This window comes from Poromitra crassiceps (assembly GCF_964638095.1).
Source record: "Poromitra crassiceps genome assembly, chromosome: 1".
In the NCBI taxonomy this organism is placed as follows: domain Eukaryota; kingdom Metazoa; phylum Chordata; class Actinopteri; order Beryciformes; family Melamphaidae; genus Poromitra; species Poromitra crassiceps.
The window spans coordinates 4,159,814-4,174,679 of NC_139623.1; the positions used below are offsets into that span (position 1 = coordinate 4,159,814).

The 14,866-nt window shown below is 45.9% G+C and overlaps 1 protein-coding gene across 1 annotated transcript in view; it reads right to left on the reverse strand.

The window, feature by feature from the left end:
* The window catches only part of znf236 (zinc finger protein 236), a gene marked incomplete at both ends in the record, with an annotated part of 185,875 nt that overhangs the window by 97,039 nt on the left and 73,970 nt on the right, over nucleotides 1–14,866 (reverse strand). Inside the window, 2 exons of the mRNA XM_083637612.1 lie at nucleotides 8,174–8,406; nucleotides 11,678–11,938. Of these exons, the coding sequence (XP_083493738.1) occupies nucleotides 8,174–8,406; nucleotides 11,678–11,938 (494 nt within the window). The remainder of the gene's footprint in view (nucleotides 1–8,173; nucleotides 8,407–11,677; nucleotides 11,939–14,866) is intronic.

Sequence of the window (14,866 nt, forward strand, 5' to 3'; positions counted from 1 at the left end):
AAGCCTGAATGAGCCTTGTTCATTGTTTGTGAAAGTCTAGTGAGTGTGCTGCGGGGGTGTTCGACTTGTTGACGCCTCGCCTGACTGTGCTCGCCTGCTCTCGTCTGCTTTCCAGGCGAGGCGGCAGTCACCGATAGTTACAGGTGAGCGTACAACCTTTATCTGAAGGTAGTAGAAGTATATGGATGCATCGGGACCACTGGGGGAGCGAGCCAACACCAGTCAAAGCTGTCGGGGCAGGACACTAAACCCGGAAAAGACACACGGCAGACGTGCTGTGTATTTCTGATATCATTTTGTTTAATCCTGCCTTCCTCTGACGTGAATAGATCAATAAAATGTTTTCCAGTTATTCCTAGGCTGCAAACTTGTTTTAACATGCAAATCGGAGTGGTTTCTGACAAAAATAAAGTAACGTTAACATTACGTTATGTCAGACTGTTCTCGTCCCCATGGCAAAGCCTTCCCCTCGGCCATGGCTGCATGCGCCCCCGCGGCCCGGAGCTTGCGGCTCGTGCATGGGCAGAGGGGAGGCGGCCATCAGCGCCTGACTGGCCGGGAGAGAGTGCTTCCAAGTCGGACTGATAATATTCATAGCTTTCAAGGGGCGTTACGTAGGTACAAGGAACGCCCCTTCTGGCAGTCAAAACTCAAAACAACAATGGCGCTGAACACTGACCAGACGCAGCTGGAGCAAAAAGCGGTCTTTTTTCCTCCAGTTTCCAGTCAGGAATATTTAAACGCAGCACAGCTCTGTTTCATTAGTGACATACTGACACGGTGAATCGATTCACTTTGCACCGTGACTCCAGTGTCTGCTTCATATTGGAAACGCAGCACAGCTCTGCCAGTAAAAAGCAGTTCCCTCGTAAGGGGACTGGTGTGGGTGTGTGTGTGTGTGTGTGGGTGTGTGTGTGTGAGTTTTCTTTCTCCGACGGCATTCTGTAAAAGCACAAGCCAGGCATGTCTCCTCGTCGGTTAGTGCAACCGATAGCACAACAGGTATCCGGCGTTTTGGCTGAACAAACAGCGTGAGAAACTAGTGACTCGGCAGGCACTGCGGAATGAACAAGTTTTTTTTTGACCGCCAGGTGGGCGTTCCCGGCAGAACGTAACGCCCCTTGAAAGCTATGAATAAACAACATCATTTGAGCTTATCCAGGTAAGATATTAATAAAGTAATGACACATTCAGCGGGAAACTAACTATAATTAAGACAAGCTGGAGAGACGGTTGACGGTCGGAGAGACGGCATCCGGTACGGGATGGGTTTAGCACCCCAGCCTGGCTCTCTCGTGAGGGAGAAATCCACAAACGCTACGGATTAGCCTCCGGAAAATCTGTGTAAATATCGGCGCGGCCTGGGGTCCTTCAGGCTAGAGCGAGGTGCTCGGCGCAGCCGAATGACGTGCAACGCACAGGCCTTCTTGAGGCATCCTCTCTGCCACTGGATGCCTTTGCCCCGGGAGGGCCTGGTGAGACGAAGGAGGAGAGCGGCCGGGAGACAACCCATAGCGCCTTAGAGCCTCCATGCACCGAAGGGTCTTGCTATGCTGCGATGTACCACCAGCTCTATTGCAGCGGATTGGGCGTGATCGGCCCTTCCGCAGGCAACGTTGCAGACAGAGTAGGAGGGCTGATCCGTGTGCGGCTGCTTCTGGGATGCGGGTCGGGGTCTTAATCGGCCTCGGCTGGGTCTACTGGGCGAGGGTGTATGATGTTGAACAGACCCGAAACACCTTACGACCAGGGGCGGTTTTAGACCCTTTTTGGGTGGGCTGAAGCCCACCCTGAGATAGTCTCAGCCCACCCTGGAAGATAGAGGGTAAACTTTTTTTTTTTACAAAAATAAGAATAGCTGGCCCTCCTCTATTCATCTCTCATTCATGCTTTAAAGCCATACAAATAATAATAATAATGGTATTGGTGATGGGTGTATGCAACATACAACCTTTATTTTGAAAATATGGTTAGGTCTAGATGAAGTTACTTATCTACACTCCTGGAAAATTGATCACCCAGGAAATAAGGAAGTGTTCTATTTCTCCTTGAGAGCCTCAGACTGACAACAGAGACCACCAGCAAGCCAATGTAGATTAAGTCTCTTTTCTATAGTGAGTAAGGTGTTAAACACCATGATCATTGAGTTGGTTGAAAAACGAAGTCTTTATTTTAAGTTATATTTTGTAAATTAACTTCTTCATTAGTCAACCAGAGTTGACTATGAAGTGACTGGGGGCAACATCATGCATCTAATGTATTGGGTACCTGTGATCATCATTGTGGGGCTACTGAGCTGAGGTGTAAACTAGGCTACTAGTGCTAAGCTGTTTGTTAACACATTCAGTGCCACAGCGCTTCAGTAAAATTGTCTGGAGCCTGTGCCAGATTCACTTCCATTCAGTTGAAAACAGCTATAGAATTTTTTCTATTATGGCTATATTAACGGGGCTGGACTTTAATGAAAGATTGAACACTCCTGCTTCTTCCAAAGAAGAAATTTTGTTTCTAGACAGTTCCATTATGAAATTACAGCCTCTCAAAAAGTGCACTTTCAAGGGTTTTCTGTCGTTTTTTTTTTCTTTCCAAGATATAGCCCCTTTTATGAATACCTTTTGCACTCTAATTTCGAGCACATTCACTGACTCTGGCTGGTGTTTTCTGATGTGGTGGCGTGTGGTGTGGTTTCTGTGCAGCCACACACCCCTCTCCACCTCTGAGCTGCGGGCTCCTCCCACACGCACAGAGTTTGCTTTCTCGACTCGTTTTTGCCCCGGACAGATCCCAGCTTTGCTGCGCGCATCATTTCCTTGATGGGCATCAAGGAAATGATGCGCGCTGGCAAACGCGACTGAACGAAAAGGCTTGGCCCGTTCGGCTTCGGATCGTGTGGAGATAGATAGAAGCATAAGAGCTCAGTTGTGAGCGCGGATGCAGCCGAGCCCACTCTCGCTGTAGACGGAGCAATATATACGGCTCTAGCAGAAAGCATGCATCGGTTTCCACGGCTTTCTCCGCTGTCTCCTGTACAAAGTAAAGGATCTGAGGTGGGTGGAGCAGCTCCTGTGACGATGTTTAAGGTGGCGCCGTGTGATCCCTTGAAGGGATTCATGCTCACTGGCTGGGTACGACCTTAAACAGCAGAATTATGGAATAATATGAATTATGATTTTAGGACGTCCACAGACGTCCTTGGCACTGAACGTTACTTTTTTTTAGGACGTGCACAGACGTCCTTGGCACTGAATGTGTTAATGAGTCTGTTGATATGCAAATGCACACTAGCATAATAGCATAAACATGGAGGGCTTTTAAGGCACACCAAAAGCAATGAACCCCGGGGTAAGTTGAAACCTCTCCAGCTCGTGTGTTGCTTGTGCAGAGTCTCCATCTCTCCCGTTTGAAACTCAGTCTTGTCCGACACTTTTCATAAGTCGGGTGACACTTGTCTAACCATAAAACAGCCTTAGGCGGCGTTCACACACAACGCGCTCATTTGAGCTGCCAGCGTCTTTCTGCAATTCATTCTCAATGTAAGGACGCGCTAAACGCACAAGTTGAATATTTGGAGGAAAAGCACGCTGCTCGTCTTTTCACTCATCCTACCTCTTCTCCTCCCAGAGGGATCGTCAACCTCCGCTGCTGCCAGAATTGGCAATAATCTGGCTTTCATGTTGAGAGTCAACAACATCAAACAGACAAAACCAGCTGGCTACCGTCCGTGTGGTCGTTGTGTCCTGAACTGTACTGCACGCGAATGCAGGGGAAAACAAAACTAAGCACAAAGAAAATGCTTCGTGCGCTGTGTTTTGTGTACAATGGAAGCGCTCTCAACATGATTTCCATAGCGTTCTTACTGAAAAAAGTGCGTTGGTTGTGAACGCCGCCTTAAACCTACTGATCATAGGGCATCTAACTACAGTATCTGAAGCCGCTATTCTGGAAACATAATTCATTACTCAGATATTCAAACACAATAGGTAATTATTATTAATAGTTGTATGAAATGCTTCTGTAGCACTTATTGAGCCTATTTGTTAGGCTACACTTCTCTCTTCTACTTTTATACTCCTCTACTTTGTAAATTTGTGGTGTTTTCATGTGCCAACATGCAATTTATCATTCTCTCATCATCAAATACAGTATGTACCCTGATTATTGTTTTTTTCCCCAATATTTTATTGACTGTTTTTTAACATTACATGAACAAGACAGATGAACAGGCTCAGACACAATATTGCGCGCTTTGCGTGCTCATTTCTAGCGTGCTTCACACGCTCCCACAGCTCTCACGCTTCACAACCTCACCAATGTGTCCCTACTAGGGATGTTCATTTTGAAAATTTTCCAAAATCGATAATCGGTGAGAATTAACGATCAATTATCGATTATCGATTTTATTAATACTTAGAAAATTTTCAATATTTTCATTTTTTTTTTTTTTAACAAAATGAATGCCTATGGCAGAAAATACGAAAGACAACGTGTTCTCCTCAATGAACTCTTTATTTCAATGTGTCTCCTCTTCAACACTGCTGTCCCCGGCGCATGCCGGTGTGAATTTCTCATGTTTAAAACAGTTTTGTTGGCACAAAGGCCCATGCCCAGCCAGAAAACTAGAGACTATATGAAGCTCCACCTCACGTTAGTCGGCTGTGCAATGGAGTGGGGCGAGGAGGAACGAATTCCACCCAAACCTAGTCCAAAAAAAAAAAATTTTTTTTTTTTTTTTTTTTTTTTAAATAATTAAAAAATCGATCCAAATGCCACAGGATCGATTCCAATCCTTAACGATCGATTATCGATTTTCGATAATTGATGAACATCCCTAGTCCCTACCAATGTCAAAGTCAAACCTACGCCCTTGACGCAATGACGACTGTGACAGAAGACTGTGATTTATCCTCTGGCGTTAAAGCCTGGTCTCCACTTTATGATATAAAAACTTATCTTTGTAAGTGTCCCAGCATGTCTGTCACAGTTGCACAGCGGGGAAGATAGTGGCAACATCGATCCCACTGCGATAGATCAACAGTGGTGTTTTTACCTGCCATTCTCTTAAACGAGAAACTGACTTTGAGAAAGATAACTGGAGCAGCGTAAGAAAAAACAATTATTTTGTCACAGCATGGGTAACGGCTTCCATTTCAAAACTTGTTGAAAAATATTCCAAGGTTACCTATGAAATGACAGTGACACCTTTTGGCCGATAGGACAATATCAACCTATCATATCAACACACACACATATATACATGTATGTATGTATGTATATATATACATATATATACATATTATATATATGCATGTATATATGTGTATGAGTGTGAATGTGTGTGCGTGTGTGTGTGCGCGCGTTATGGCTCTGGTTGAAGTTCCTTCCCTTTCAAACCTTTCAATTGCTTAATGGGTGGAGGCAGAGCTGTATAATAGAAGAGTTACATTACATTACATTACATTACGTCATTTGGCAGACGCTTTTATCCAAAGCGACTTACAATAACACATTTTTGTCAGCAATAGAGCGATCAACTATGCAACACAGTCTATGACAACTACAACATCTGAAGGAATAGTGGTAAAGTTAAGTTAGTATTCCCCCCCCCCCTTTTTTTTAGAGAAAGAAAGAAGTTAGTTCAAGAAGGGCCCAGATGGAGCATGAAAAGGTGTGTCTTTAGTCTTTTCCAAAAGATCGGCAGTGATTCAGCCGTCCTGACTGAAGGTGGAAGCTCATTCCACCATTGAGGTGCCAGGGACGAGAAGAGTCGCGATCGGGATGAGCGACTTTTTAGCCCCCGCAGCGAAGGAGGGGCGAGGCGTCCTGCACTGGTGGAGGAGCGGAGGGAGCGGTGAGAGGTTTGGAACCTGACCATAGATTGCAGGTGAGCTGTCTGGTGAACTGCCCTGTAGGCCAGTACCAGTGTCTTGAATTTGATGCGTGCCGAGATGGGAAGCCAGTGAAGGTCCCGGAAGAGGGGAGTGACATGAGAGAATTTGGGTTGGTTGAATACCAGACGGGCTGCAGCGTTCTGAATGAGCTGAAGCGGTCGGATGTCGGCGGCAGGTAGGCCGGCCAGGAGCACGTTGCAGTAGTCCAGGCGGGAGATGATAAGTGACTGGACCAGGAGTTGAGTCGCTTCCCTTGTGAGAAAGGGACAGATTTTTTGGATGTTGTAGAGGGAGAACCTACAGGAGCGTGCTGTCGCAGCTATGTTGGCCGAGCAAGACAGCTGGTTGTCAAGGATCACCCCAAGGTTGTTAGCTGTTTGGGAGGGAAGCACAGTGGTATTGTCAATGGAGATGGGCAGTCTTTCCCTGGGAGGAAGAGTAGCTCTGTTTTACCAAGGTTGAGCTTGAGGTGGTGGGCAGACATCCAGTCACCAATGTCTTTGAGGCATGCAGAGATGCGAGCCTCGATTTGGGTGTCGGAGGGGGGAAGGAAAGGAAAAGCTGGGTGTCATCAGCATAGCAGTGATAAGAAAAGCCATGAGATGAGATCACATGGGCAAGAGATCTGATATAGAGAAGGAAAAGTAAGGGGCCCAGGACTGAGCCCTGGGGGACACTGGTGGTAAGAGGGCAGGATCTGGAGAGGGACCCTCTCCATAAGACCTGGTATGAGCGGTTAGAGAGATAGGAAGCAAACCAGGAGTGTGCAGAACCTGAGATGCCGAGGTCAGACAGAGTGGAAAGAAGGATTTGGTGGTTGACTGTATCGAAAGCAGCGGACAGGTCAAGGAGGACAAGGACAGAGGAGAGGGATGAGGCCTTAGCAGTGTGAAGGGCCTCTGTGACTGCAAGAAGAGCTGTCTCAGTAGAGTGAGATGCCTTGAAACCGGACTGCAGAGGGTCCAGGAGGTCATTCTGGGAGAGATAGAGAGAAAGTTGGTCGGACGCTGCTCGTTCGAGGGTTTTGGAAAGGAATGAGAGAAGAGAGACAGGTCTGTAGTTGTGAATAGCAGTAGGGTCAAGCGAAGATTTCTTAAGCAGAGGCTTGACTCTTGCAGTCTTTAGAGCAGGCGGGACAAGACCAGAGGACAGAGAGGAGTTTATTAAGGTAGTGAGGAAGGGAGATATGTTAGGTGAGATGGTTTGGAGGAGAGAGGAAGGGATAGGATCGAGGGGGCAGTAAGTGGCTCGGTTAGAGCTGATGAGTTTAAGTACTTCCTCAGGAGAGAGGGGAGAGAAGGAAGTAAATCCGTGGGCAGAGAAGCAGGATTGGAGTCGGGAGTGTTAGTGAGGGTATCTGGAGGATGGAAGGAGGAGCTGATGTCATCCACGACGTGCCCACGACACATCATGTTTCCCACAATAAAAAAAACATGCATACTTGTGGGGAATCCAATCAATTATCTCATTAGAATCAATTCAAGTTCAGGACTTCCCATAGACAACTAGCCCAGTATTGAGATACATTCTTCAACACAATTGTAATGTATGTGTCATCCAGTGGACGACACAGACTGGAGCTGCTCTGATCCCCCCCAATGTTTCATTTAAATTTTGTTCTTAGAACAATACACGGGAGGGGGGGGCATACATATATTATCGACATTCAATATTACAACGTGGTGCTACCAGCCGCATAAGGTGCTTGTAAGAGATGTTCTGCAGGGGATCCCATGCAAGGGGTCCATGAGAAACCAGCCGGGCGAGTCACCCGTCGGCCCTAACCTCGTCAAGGTAGGCTAGAAACGGGTCCCAGATAGTTGAAAATCTTTAAAGTGAGTTGGTCCTCAGGAAACTGAGTCTCCATCCGTATAACAGAGATCATGTTCATCAACCACAACTGAAATGAGGTGAAGAGGGGGACTTCCATTCCTTCAGAATAAGTATTTTGGCGACAGTGTCAGAGACTGTTGCGCAGCTGTAGGGAAGTTCAGAGAGGACTCCGAACAGCCGAAGATGGCGAGTTCTGCCTCCGGCTGAAGGGCTATTTTGTAGGCCTTAGATAGAGGGACCTGATCTTATTTTTTATATTAAATTAACAATAATAATTAATTATTAAAAAATCTGGCTTTGTGTGTGTAGTCACAGACAGACTCATGTCTATGGATCCATTGCATCGTGCTGAATGTGATAGAATTGTACCGGTAGTTGGTACCCCAGCCAATAACAGTCCGATATATCTGCTAAGCCTACTAGAGAGTTTAAGCAGCTTAAAGTATTCTTACCCTCTCCTTGTACCAGCGGCTGGTCTGTCAGCGGTGCCTCCAGCGTCACCTGTTGGCCACCACTCACGACCTGCGTCTGGCCCAGTCCCAGCATGCTTTGCTGCTCTGCTGTGGTAGGGGGTGGTTGCTGGAGGGTGTTGCCATCTGTCTCCACCTGCATATCATGGGCCACGTTGGTCCCTCCCAGGGGGTCTTCTGTGGGCTGGGTCTGCAGCTGCTGGGCTAGTTCATACCTGTCAGGAGGGACAGGGTGAGGAAGAGGCAGGACCTACACTTGAAAACGCTGAGGTTAGTATTAGTGGCATTAGCTAGGTGTCCAACCAAGCATTTGTATTCAATATATGAATAAAGAGGTTCCTGCACACTGGCTTGCCTTCTCTGGAGAAATATTTTTTATTGGCTGGATTGCATCCGATAAAAAAAATATTTCTCCAGAGAAAGCGAGACAGTGTGCGGGAGCTTCTTTATTCTATTGGTTGCATTGTCCTCCGACGCACCTGTCATACACTTAGGTGTGCAGAGACTTTATTCACTACGTATTCAATATATATGGAAAACAGTACAGTAGAAAAAGGCTGGTAGAAAAAGGCTTTTTGTCAATAAATAAGTTCCACAAGAAACAATGATGGAAATGCATTTATGCGTTGAATAAATAATAATATGGTGACGTCTGCAGCTAAAGTTTGTCTATAAAAAAATATTCTATCTGTCTAGTGCAGGGGTGCCCAAATTCTTTCCCATGAAGGGCCAAAACTCAATCTGGGTGGCGGGCCGAGGGCCAAAAATAAACGTTGTGGAATTACATTCAAATGTATTGTGTTTTATAGAAAATTAACATTCTAAATCTAAAATTACATTTCAATATAATAATCTACTTTTTATCTGTTTGAAAAAGCGAGGGCATGTTTTGTTTCGTAGTGGCGACGTATATTATACTCTTTCAAAACAGCCACTCTCTGTCTGCAAATGAGACATACCGCTGTTGAATTTACTTGGGTAAAAAAATACTCGTCTTGCCACTCCGTCCTAAACTTTCTTTTGTCAGTGTGCCACTGCCGTGATGATGATCTGTCCATCTTGCTGAGCTGGTGTAAAGCCACTGTGACTGGGAAGGGATCAAATATCAGAGCTCACCCCCCAACCAGGTGATTCAGCCAACCAATCAGGAGCGATCAATCCTCAGACAGCAATGCCTCACACCGTGTGATAGAGTCAGGGAGAGAGAATACCAGCTGCACAAAATTAACGTTAATAAAAAAAAAATCATATAGGAACCCCCTTCACCAAAACATGCAATATCCTGGTTGCTAATGTGGTTCCTCCTCTGGTCGTTAATGGCGCCTGTTCGGAGGGAGGGGAACCGGTTGGAATAGCGTGAACCTCCCACGTGCTATGTCCTACCGGTGAAGCTTCCCCTGTCAGGTGAAAAGAAGTGGCTGGCTAACTGCCCATGTCTCGGAGGAAGCATGGAGCCAGTTTCGGCTCTCCCCAGATCGGCAGAGGGTGGAGTAGCAACCAGGATAAATAAAAGTAAAATTAGCACTAAGGGGGATAAAAATTGGATAAAAAAATCGGGAAAAAAATATTTAGAAAAAAAAACAAAAAAAACATTTTTTTTCCCAAATCCGTGGCGGGCCAAAACAAACAGAGCGCGGGCCAAACTTGGCCCGCGGGCCCCAAATTGGTCAGCACTCATCTACTGTCACTATGACCTCCAAGAAACATCATAACTGCTGTCACACCCATGTATAGACGGTTTTCACCAGAGCGCAACCCCACAGCACTTCCTTTTTCTCAGCATTCGGCAAACTGCAGAAATATTCACTTGACAGCGTTACTTTTGTTTTCGCCCCTCAGCTGTATAGACGGTTTTCACGGAATGGTCAGTCCTGCACTTGAATGTTTTTTTTTCTTTTATGTCCATAGCAAACACTGCAACAGGAAGTGAGCGGGGGTTCAATTTAGAATATTTTTGTTGTCAAGTTAAAACCGTCTATAATGTGACCATCAGGGTGTAACGTATCAACTTGGGATCTCGAGGCTTCTGGAGACTTGGATTAGGCCAGACCATTGACTGTATAAATGATCTGGACAATGCGAGTGTGACCAATGATTTTTGAGACACGGTTTGAAGCCCCAAATCAGTTGATTCCAGGTAGTAATTTCCTGGAGCATTCTGGGTAATCCGTTCGAATCTGGAGCCGAAATGTGCGGGAAGCATGTGTCACATGAGTTGGGTCTAACCGAGTCCAGCAGAGTGCAGTCCAGCCGATCGCCATCTTGTTTTGTCCGCCTGCCTCCGCCCGCCTACAAAAACGTTGCTGTTTTTCTCTGTTTCCTTGGAAAGCTCTAGCAATGTTTTTTGTGGACTAAGAAACCTTCCACCGGCATGGGGCTCAGTAGATAATGACTGAATTTTCATGTTTGGGTGAACTTATCCTTTAAGTTAACACATTCAGTGCCAAGGACGTCTGTGGACGTCCTAAAAAAAAGTAACGAGGAGTGCCAAGGACGTCTGTGGACGTCCTAAAATCATAATTCATATTATTCCATAATTCTGCTGTTTAAGGTCGTACCTAGCCAGTGAGCATGAATCCCTTCAAGGGATCACACGGCGCCACCTTAAACATCGTCACAGGAGCTGCTCCACCCACCTCAGATCCTTTACTTTGTACAGGAGACAGCGGAGAAAGCGGCGATCAAAGTGGAAACGGATGCATGCTTCAGCCAGAGCCGTATATATTGCTCTGTCTACAGCGGACAGTGGGCTCGGCTGCATCCGCGCTCACAACTGAGCTCTTATGCTTCTATCTATCTCCACACGATTTCCTAGAAAGCCAGCATCCGAAGCCGAACGGCCAAGCCTTTTCGTTCAGTCGCGTTTGCCAGCGCGCATCATTTCCTTCTTGATGGGCGCTGGGATCTGTCCGGGGCAAAAACGAGAAAACAAACTCTGTGCGTGTGGGAGGAGCCCGCAGCTCAGAGGTGGAGAGGGGAGAGGAGGGAGGGGGGGGGGGGGAGAGGGGTGTGTGGCACACAGGCTTCACAGAAACCACACCACACGCCACCACATCAGAAAACACCAGCCAGAGTCAGTGAATGTGCTCGAAATTAGAGTGCAAAAGGTATTCATAAAAGGGCCTATATCTTGGAAACTAAAAAAAAACGACAGAAAACCCTTGAAAGTGCACTTTTTTGAGAGGCTGTAATTTCATAATGGAACTGTCTAGAAACAAAATTTCTTCTTTGGAAGAAGCAGGAGTGTTCAATGTTTCATTAAAGTCCAGCCCCGTTAATATAGCCATAATAGAAAAAATTCTATAGCTGTTTTCAACTGAATGGAAGTGAATCTGGCACAGGCTCCAGACAATTTTACTGAAGCGCTGTGGCACTGAATGTGTTAAGTATGACAAACCCTTATGAGGTGAGTTGAACATTAGACAATAAGGCAATCATGACATGACACCAAGGTCTCTGTTAAACGAGTGCTGATGAAGACCAAACCTGTGTGTCTTCATGTGCTTCCTGCAGTTGGGTGATGACTTGAAGGTTTTCTGGCAGTAGGGGCACATGTAAGGTCGGAGGTCGCTGTGCGTGGTCATATGGCGTCGCAGGCTGCCGCTGGTGGTGAAAGTCGTGTCACACATGAGGCACTTGTACGCCTTCAGGCCTGAGTGAGTCCGGATGTGAGCCTTCAGGACCCCTGAGGAGGCAAAACCCCGACTGCACTGCACACACTTGTAGGGCCTTTCCCCCGTATGAGACCTGGGTTGATGGTGACACAAAAGGAGAACAAAAATATACTCAATCAGTATTCAGTAATTGTTTATTTATTGTTTATATTTATTTGGATCCCCATTATGCCTACCCCACACTACAGGATAATTTGCAAGATTATGGCCAAGATTCCCCCCTCCCGATTTTATCTGCCCGATTTGAAGCGCGTCGGGCAGATAATCTTCCCAAATGATCCTGTAGTGTGTGGGGTTCAAAGATTCACAATCGGGAAGACTGCCTCTTCCCGATTGTGAATCGGGCATATCTAACATGTTAGATATTTACAACCCGACAGGCGATTGCATCTTGAGCAGAGAGCCAGTAGTAGCTGCGTTTCCATTACAGTTTTTCGCAAAATAATCTGGTCCGCGTCCGCTCGCAGCCCCGCACAGAAACAAAGAACGAGGAAATTGTCATCGAGGTGAAATACCCGTGCGTCTTTGAACGGGACGGAAAACTAAATGCTATACTGCAAAGCATGTAGCCTACAACAAGCGCTTAGGTCTCCGCTTCCCGCATTGGCGAGTGTCCGCACGGAAAAGTGAGTCAAATCAGCAGACGCGCCCCTCCACAAGACACCTGTGCAGACGGTTTTCGCCTGGCCGTGCACAGTAGGCCTACACCCCGAATGGACGCGGCTGTCCGCGCAAATATTAGTTAAACAAATCCTTTCAGTGCAAATGCATTATAAAAACAAAAAATAAAATTTGTTTAGAAAACGAAATGACACTACTACACCCGGTGCGCACACTGAATAGGCATTTTAAAAGTTAACATCGAGCCCTGCTTCCAAGGTGAATCTTCGGCATAATCTTCTAGTGTGTGGGGTTGCGTTTGAACAGACGCGATTGTGTGTGTGTCCCAAGATTGAAATGTTAAAAAATCAGCTCTCTCTGTCCTGTAGCGTGTGGGCTCTCAAGATTTTTATAATCTTCAAGGATTTGAAAATCCTGTAGTGTGGGGTAGGCATTAGTTGTAATAAAGACTTATTATTATAATACATTTTTAGTCAAAAATAATAAAGGGGGGGTATTTGACCAATACGGGTTTTTGAAGGCAGATACCAATGTTTTTGGATTTAAGCTACAAGCAGATATTTTGTACCAATACTCAATCTTTAGTTAAAATTGGCTAAGTGGGTGGTGTCTGTGGTTGGCAGCGGTGTCTGTGGTGGTGGTGTCTCTCACAATTGTGATGTCATCAGTGATGATGCCATCAGTGATGTCATCAGTAATCATGTGATCAGTGATGTCACTTGTGCAATTGTGATGTACCGTAATCAGTGATGTCATCAGTGATGTCACTCAAGCAATTGTGATGTCTGGCTGAGGCTATATAAGTGGCGGGAGTATAAGTATCATCTCCAGAGTAAAGGTCTTTGCACATAGTCCGTTTTGTTCGTATGCATTTTGAATCCATCATCTGGGAAAAAAATCGTCATGCACAGACACATTGCACACGATGGGTTTTATTAATAAGTTTGTCGTTCTATTCGCAATGCGAGACAAATATTCGTCGTATCCTGTATGCACATTACAACATGACTAGGTGAGAGGCAGCAGGGATGACTGCAGCAGCAGTGATGTGGACCGGAGAAGGCAGATCATCAGGTTGGGGAATTGTCACAGTATCACACTGGACAGGGGCTCCGTGCTCACCTTCACCTCGCCAAAGCTGGCTGTAGTGCGCCATGGCCGCAGCACCGTGCCCCGGTGGAAGGGAGAAGAGAGGGGCCAGTGAGTGGAGCGAGCAGCATCTCTCCAGCTGCCTCTCCACTCAGCCGCTCCTCTGTCTCTCTCTCCCTCCCTCCCAAACACAGACACACACGGGTCAAACAGCTCGCAAAAGGCTTTTGACTGATGTGAAAAATGCAGAAAATCGAACCTGTTACGAAAACTTTAATGGCAGCTGAAATTGACGGACTCAGTGTGTCAACAATGATTGACACAAGTGATTTTTTTTTGTTACGTGCATCAAGTTCGGACGAAAAAACTGACTTGGTGTGTAAAGACCTTAAAGGGGGACTAAACCCCCCAGATTTCTGGCAAAACAGCCAGGCAGTTCCCCAAGCCCCAGTGGCCGGTGATTTCTCCACCTACTGGCCCCTGGTCTACCGGTTACTTTATACACTGTAAAAAAAAAAAAAAAAAGTTTTTACAGTGCACCTGAACGCAACATACAAGATACGCGCTGAATAAGTGTCCATGTTCATGTCATATGTCATTCTGGCCAATACTCCACTTCTGTTATAACATTTCAGTCTGGAATATGGAATATCTTTCAATAATCTTTATGACTAAAAGGCTAAAAGTAATCTCATGTGTAAGAAATGACTGTTCTATATTGAAGTAAAAATGTAAATAATTAACTTGTTGGTTTTGGATTTATTTAGCTTCAAGAGTGCATTGTTGTTTGTGTGACCCTCAACACAGGCTTTGAGAATCCCGGCCACTTACTAATACTTATGCTTAAATTAACCTACTCATATTCTGGTTTATTTCTAGAAAAACATTTTGGCTAGTGGAAATTCTAATTGGCTGGTAACTTCTAGCAGCCATATTGGCAGGTGGTCAAAAAAGTTAATTTCAAGCCCTGCAGGGAGAGCAAGTGGTGACATAGGAGTGAGTGAGAAAAGGATCAAATATTGGTGTTTAAGACTGAATAATGACATCACAACTGTTAATTTAAAATGAGTTATTCCTCTAAACCTGACTTTTCCTGCGCCGGCGCCGTTCGGCCCTCAACCCTCAGCAAAATCTGGCCCTCTGGTAGGGAGGACATTTTTTTGTGGTCCTCTCTATCATCAAAGTTCCTGGGTTGCGGACTTGCGGCATGACAATATTTGTTTGGCCCCCGGCAACAATGGGTTTCTCATGTGGCCCCCCATGAAAAAGAATTGCCCACCCCTGATCTAGC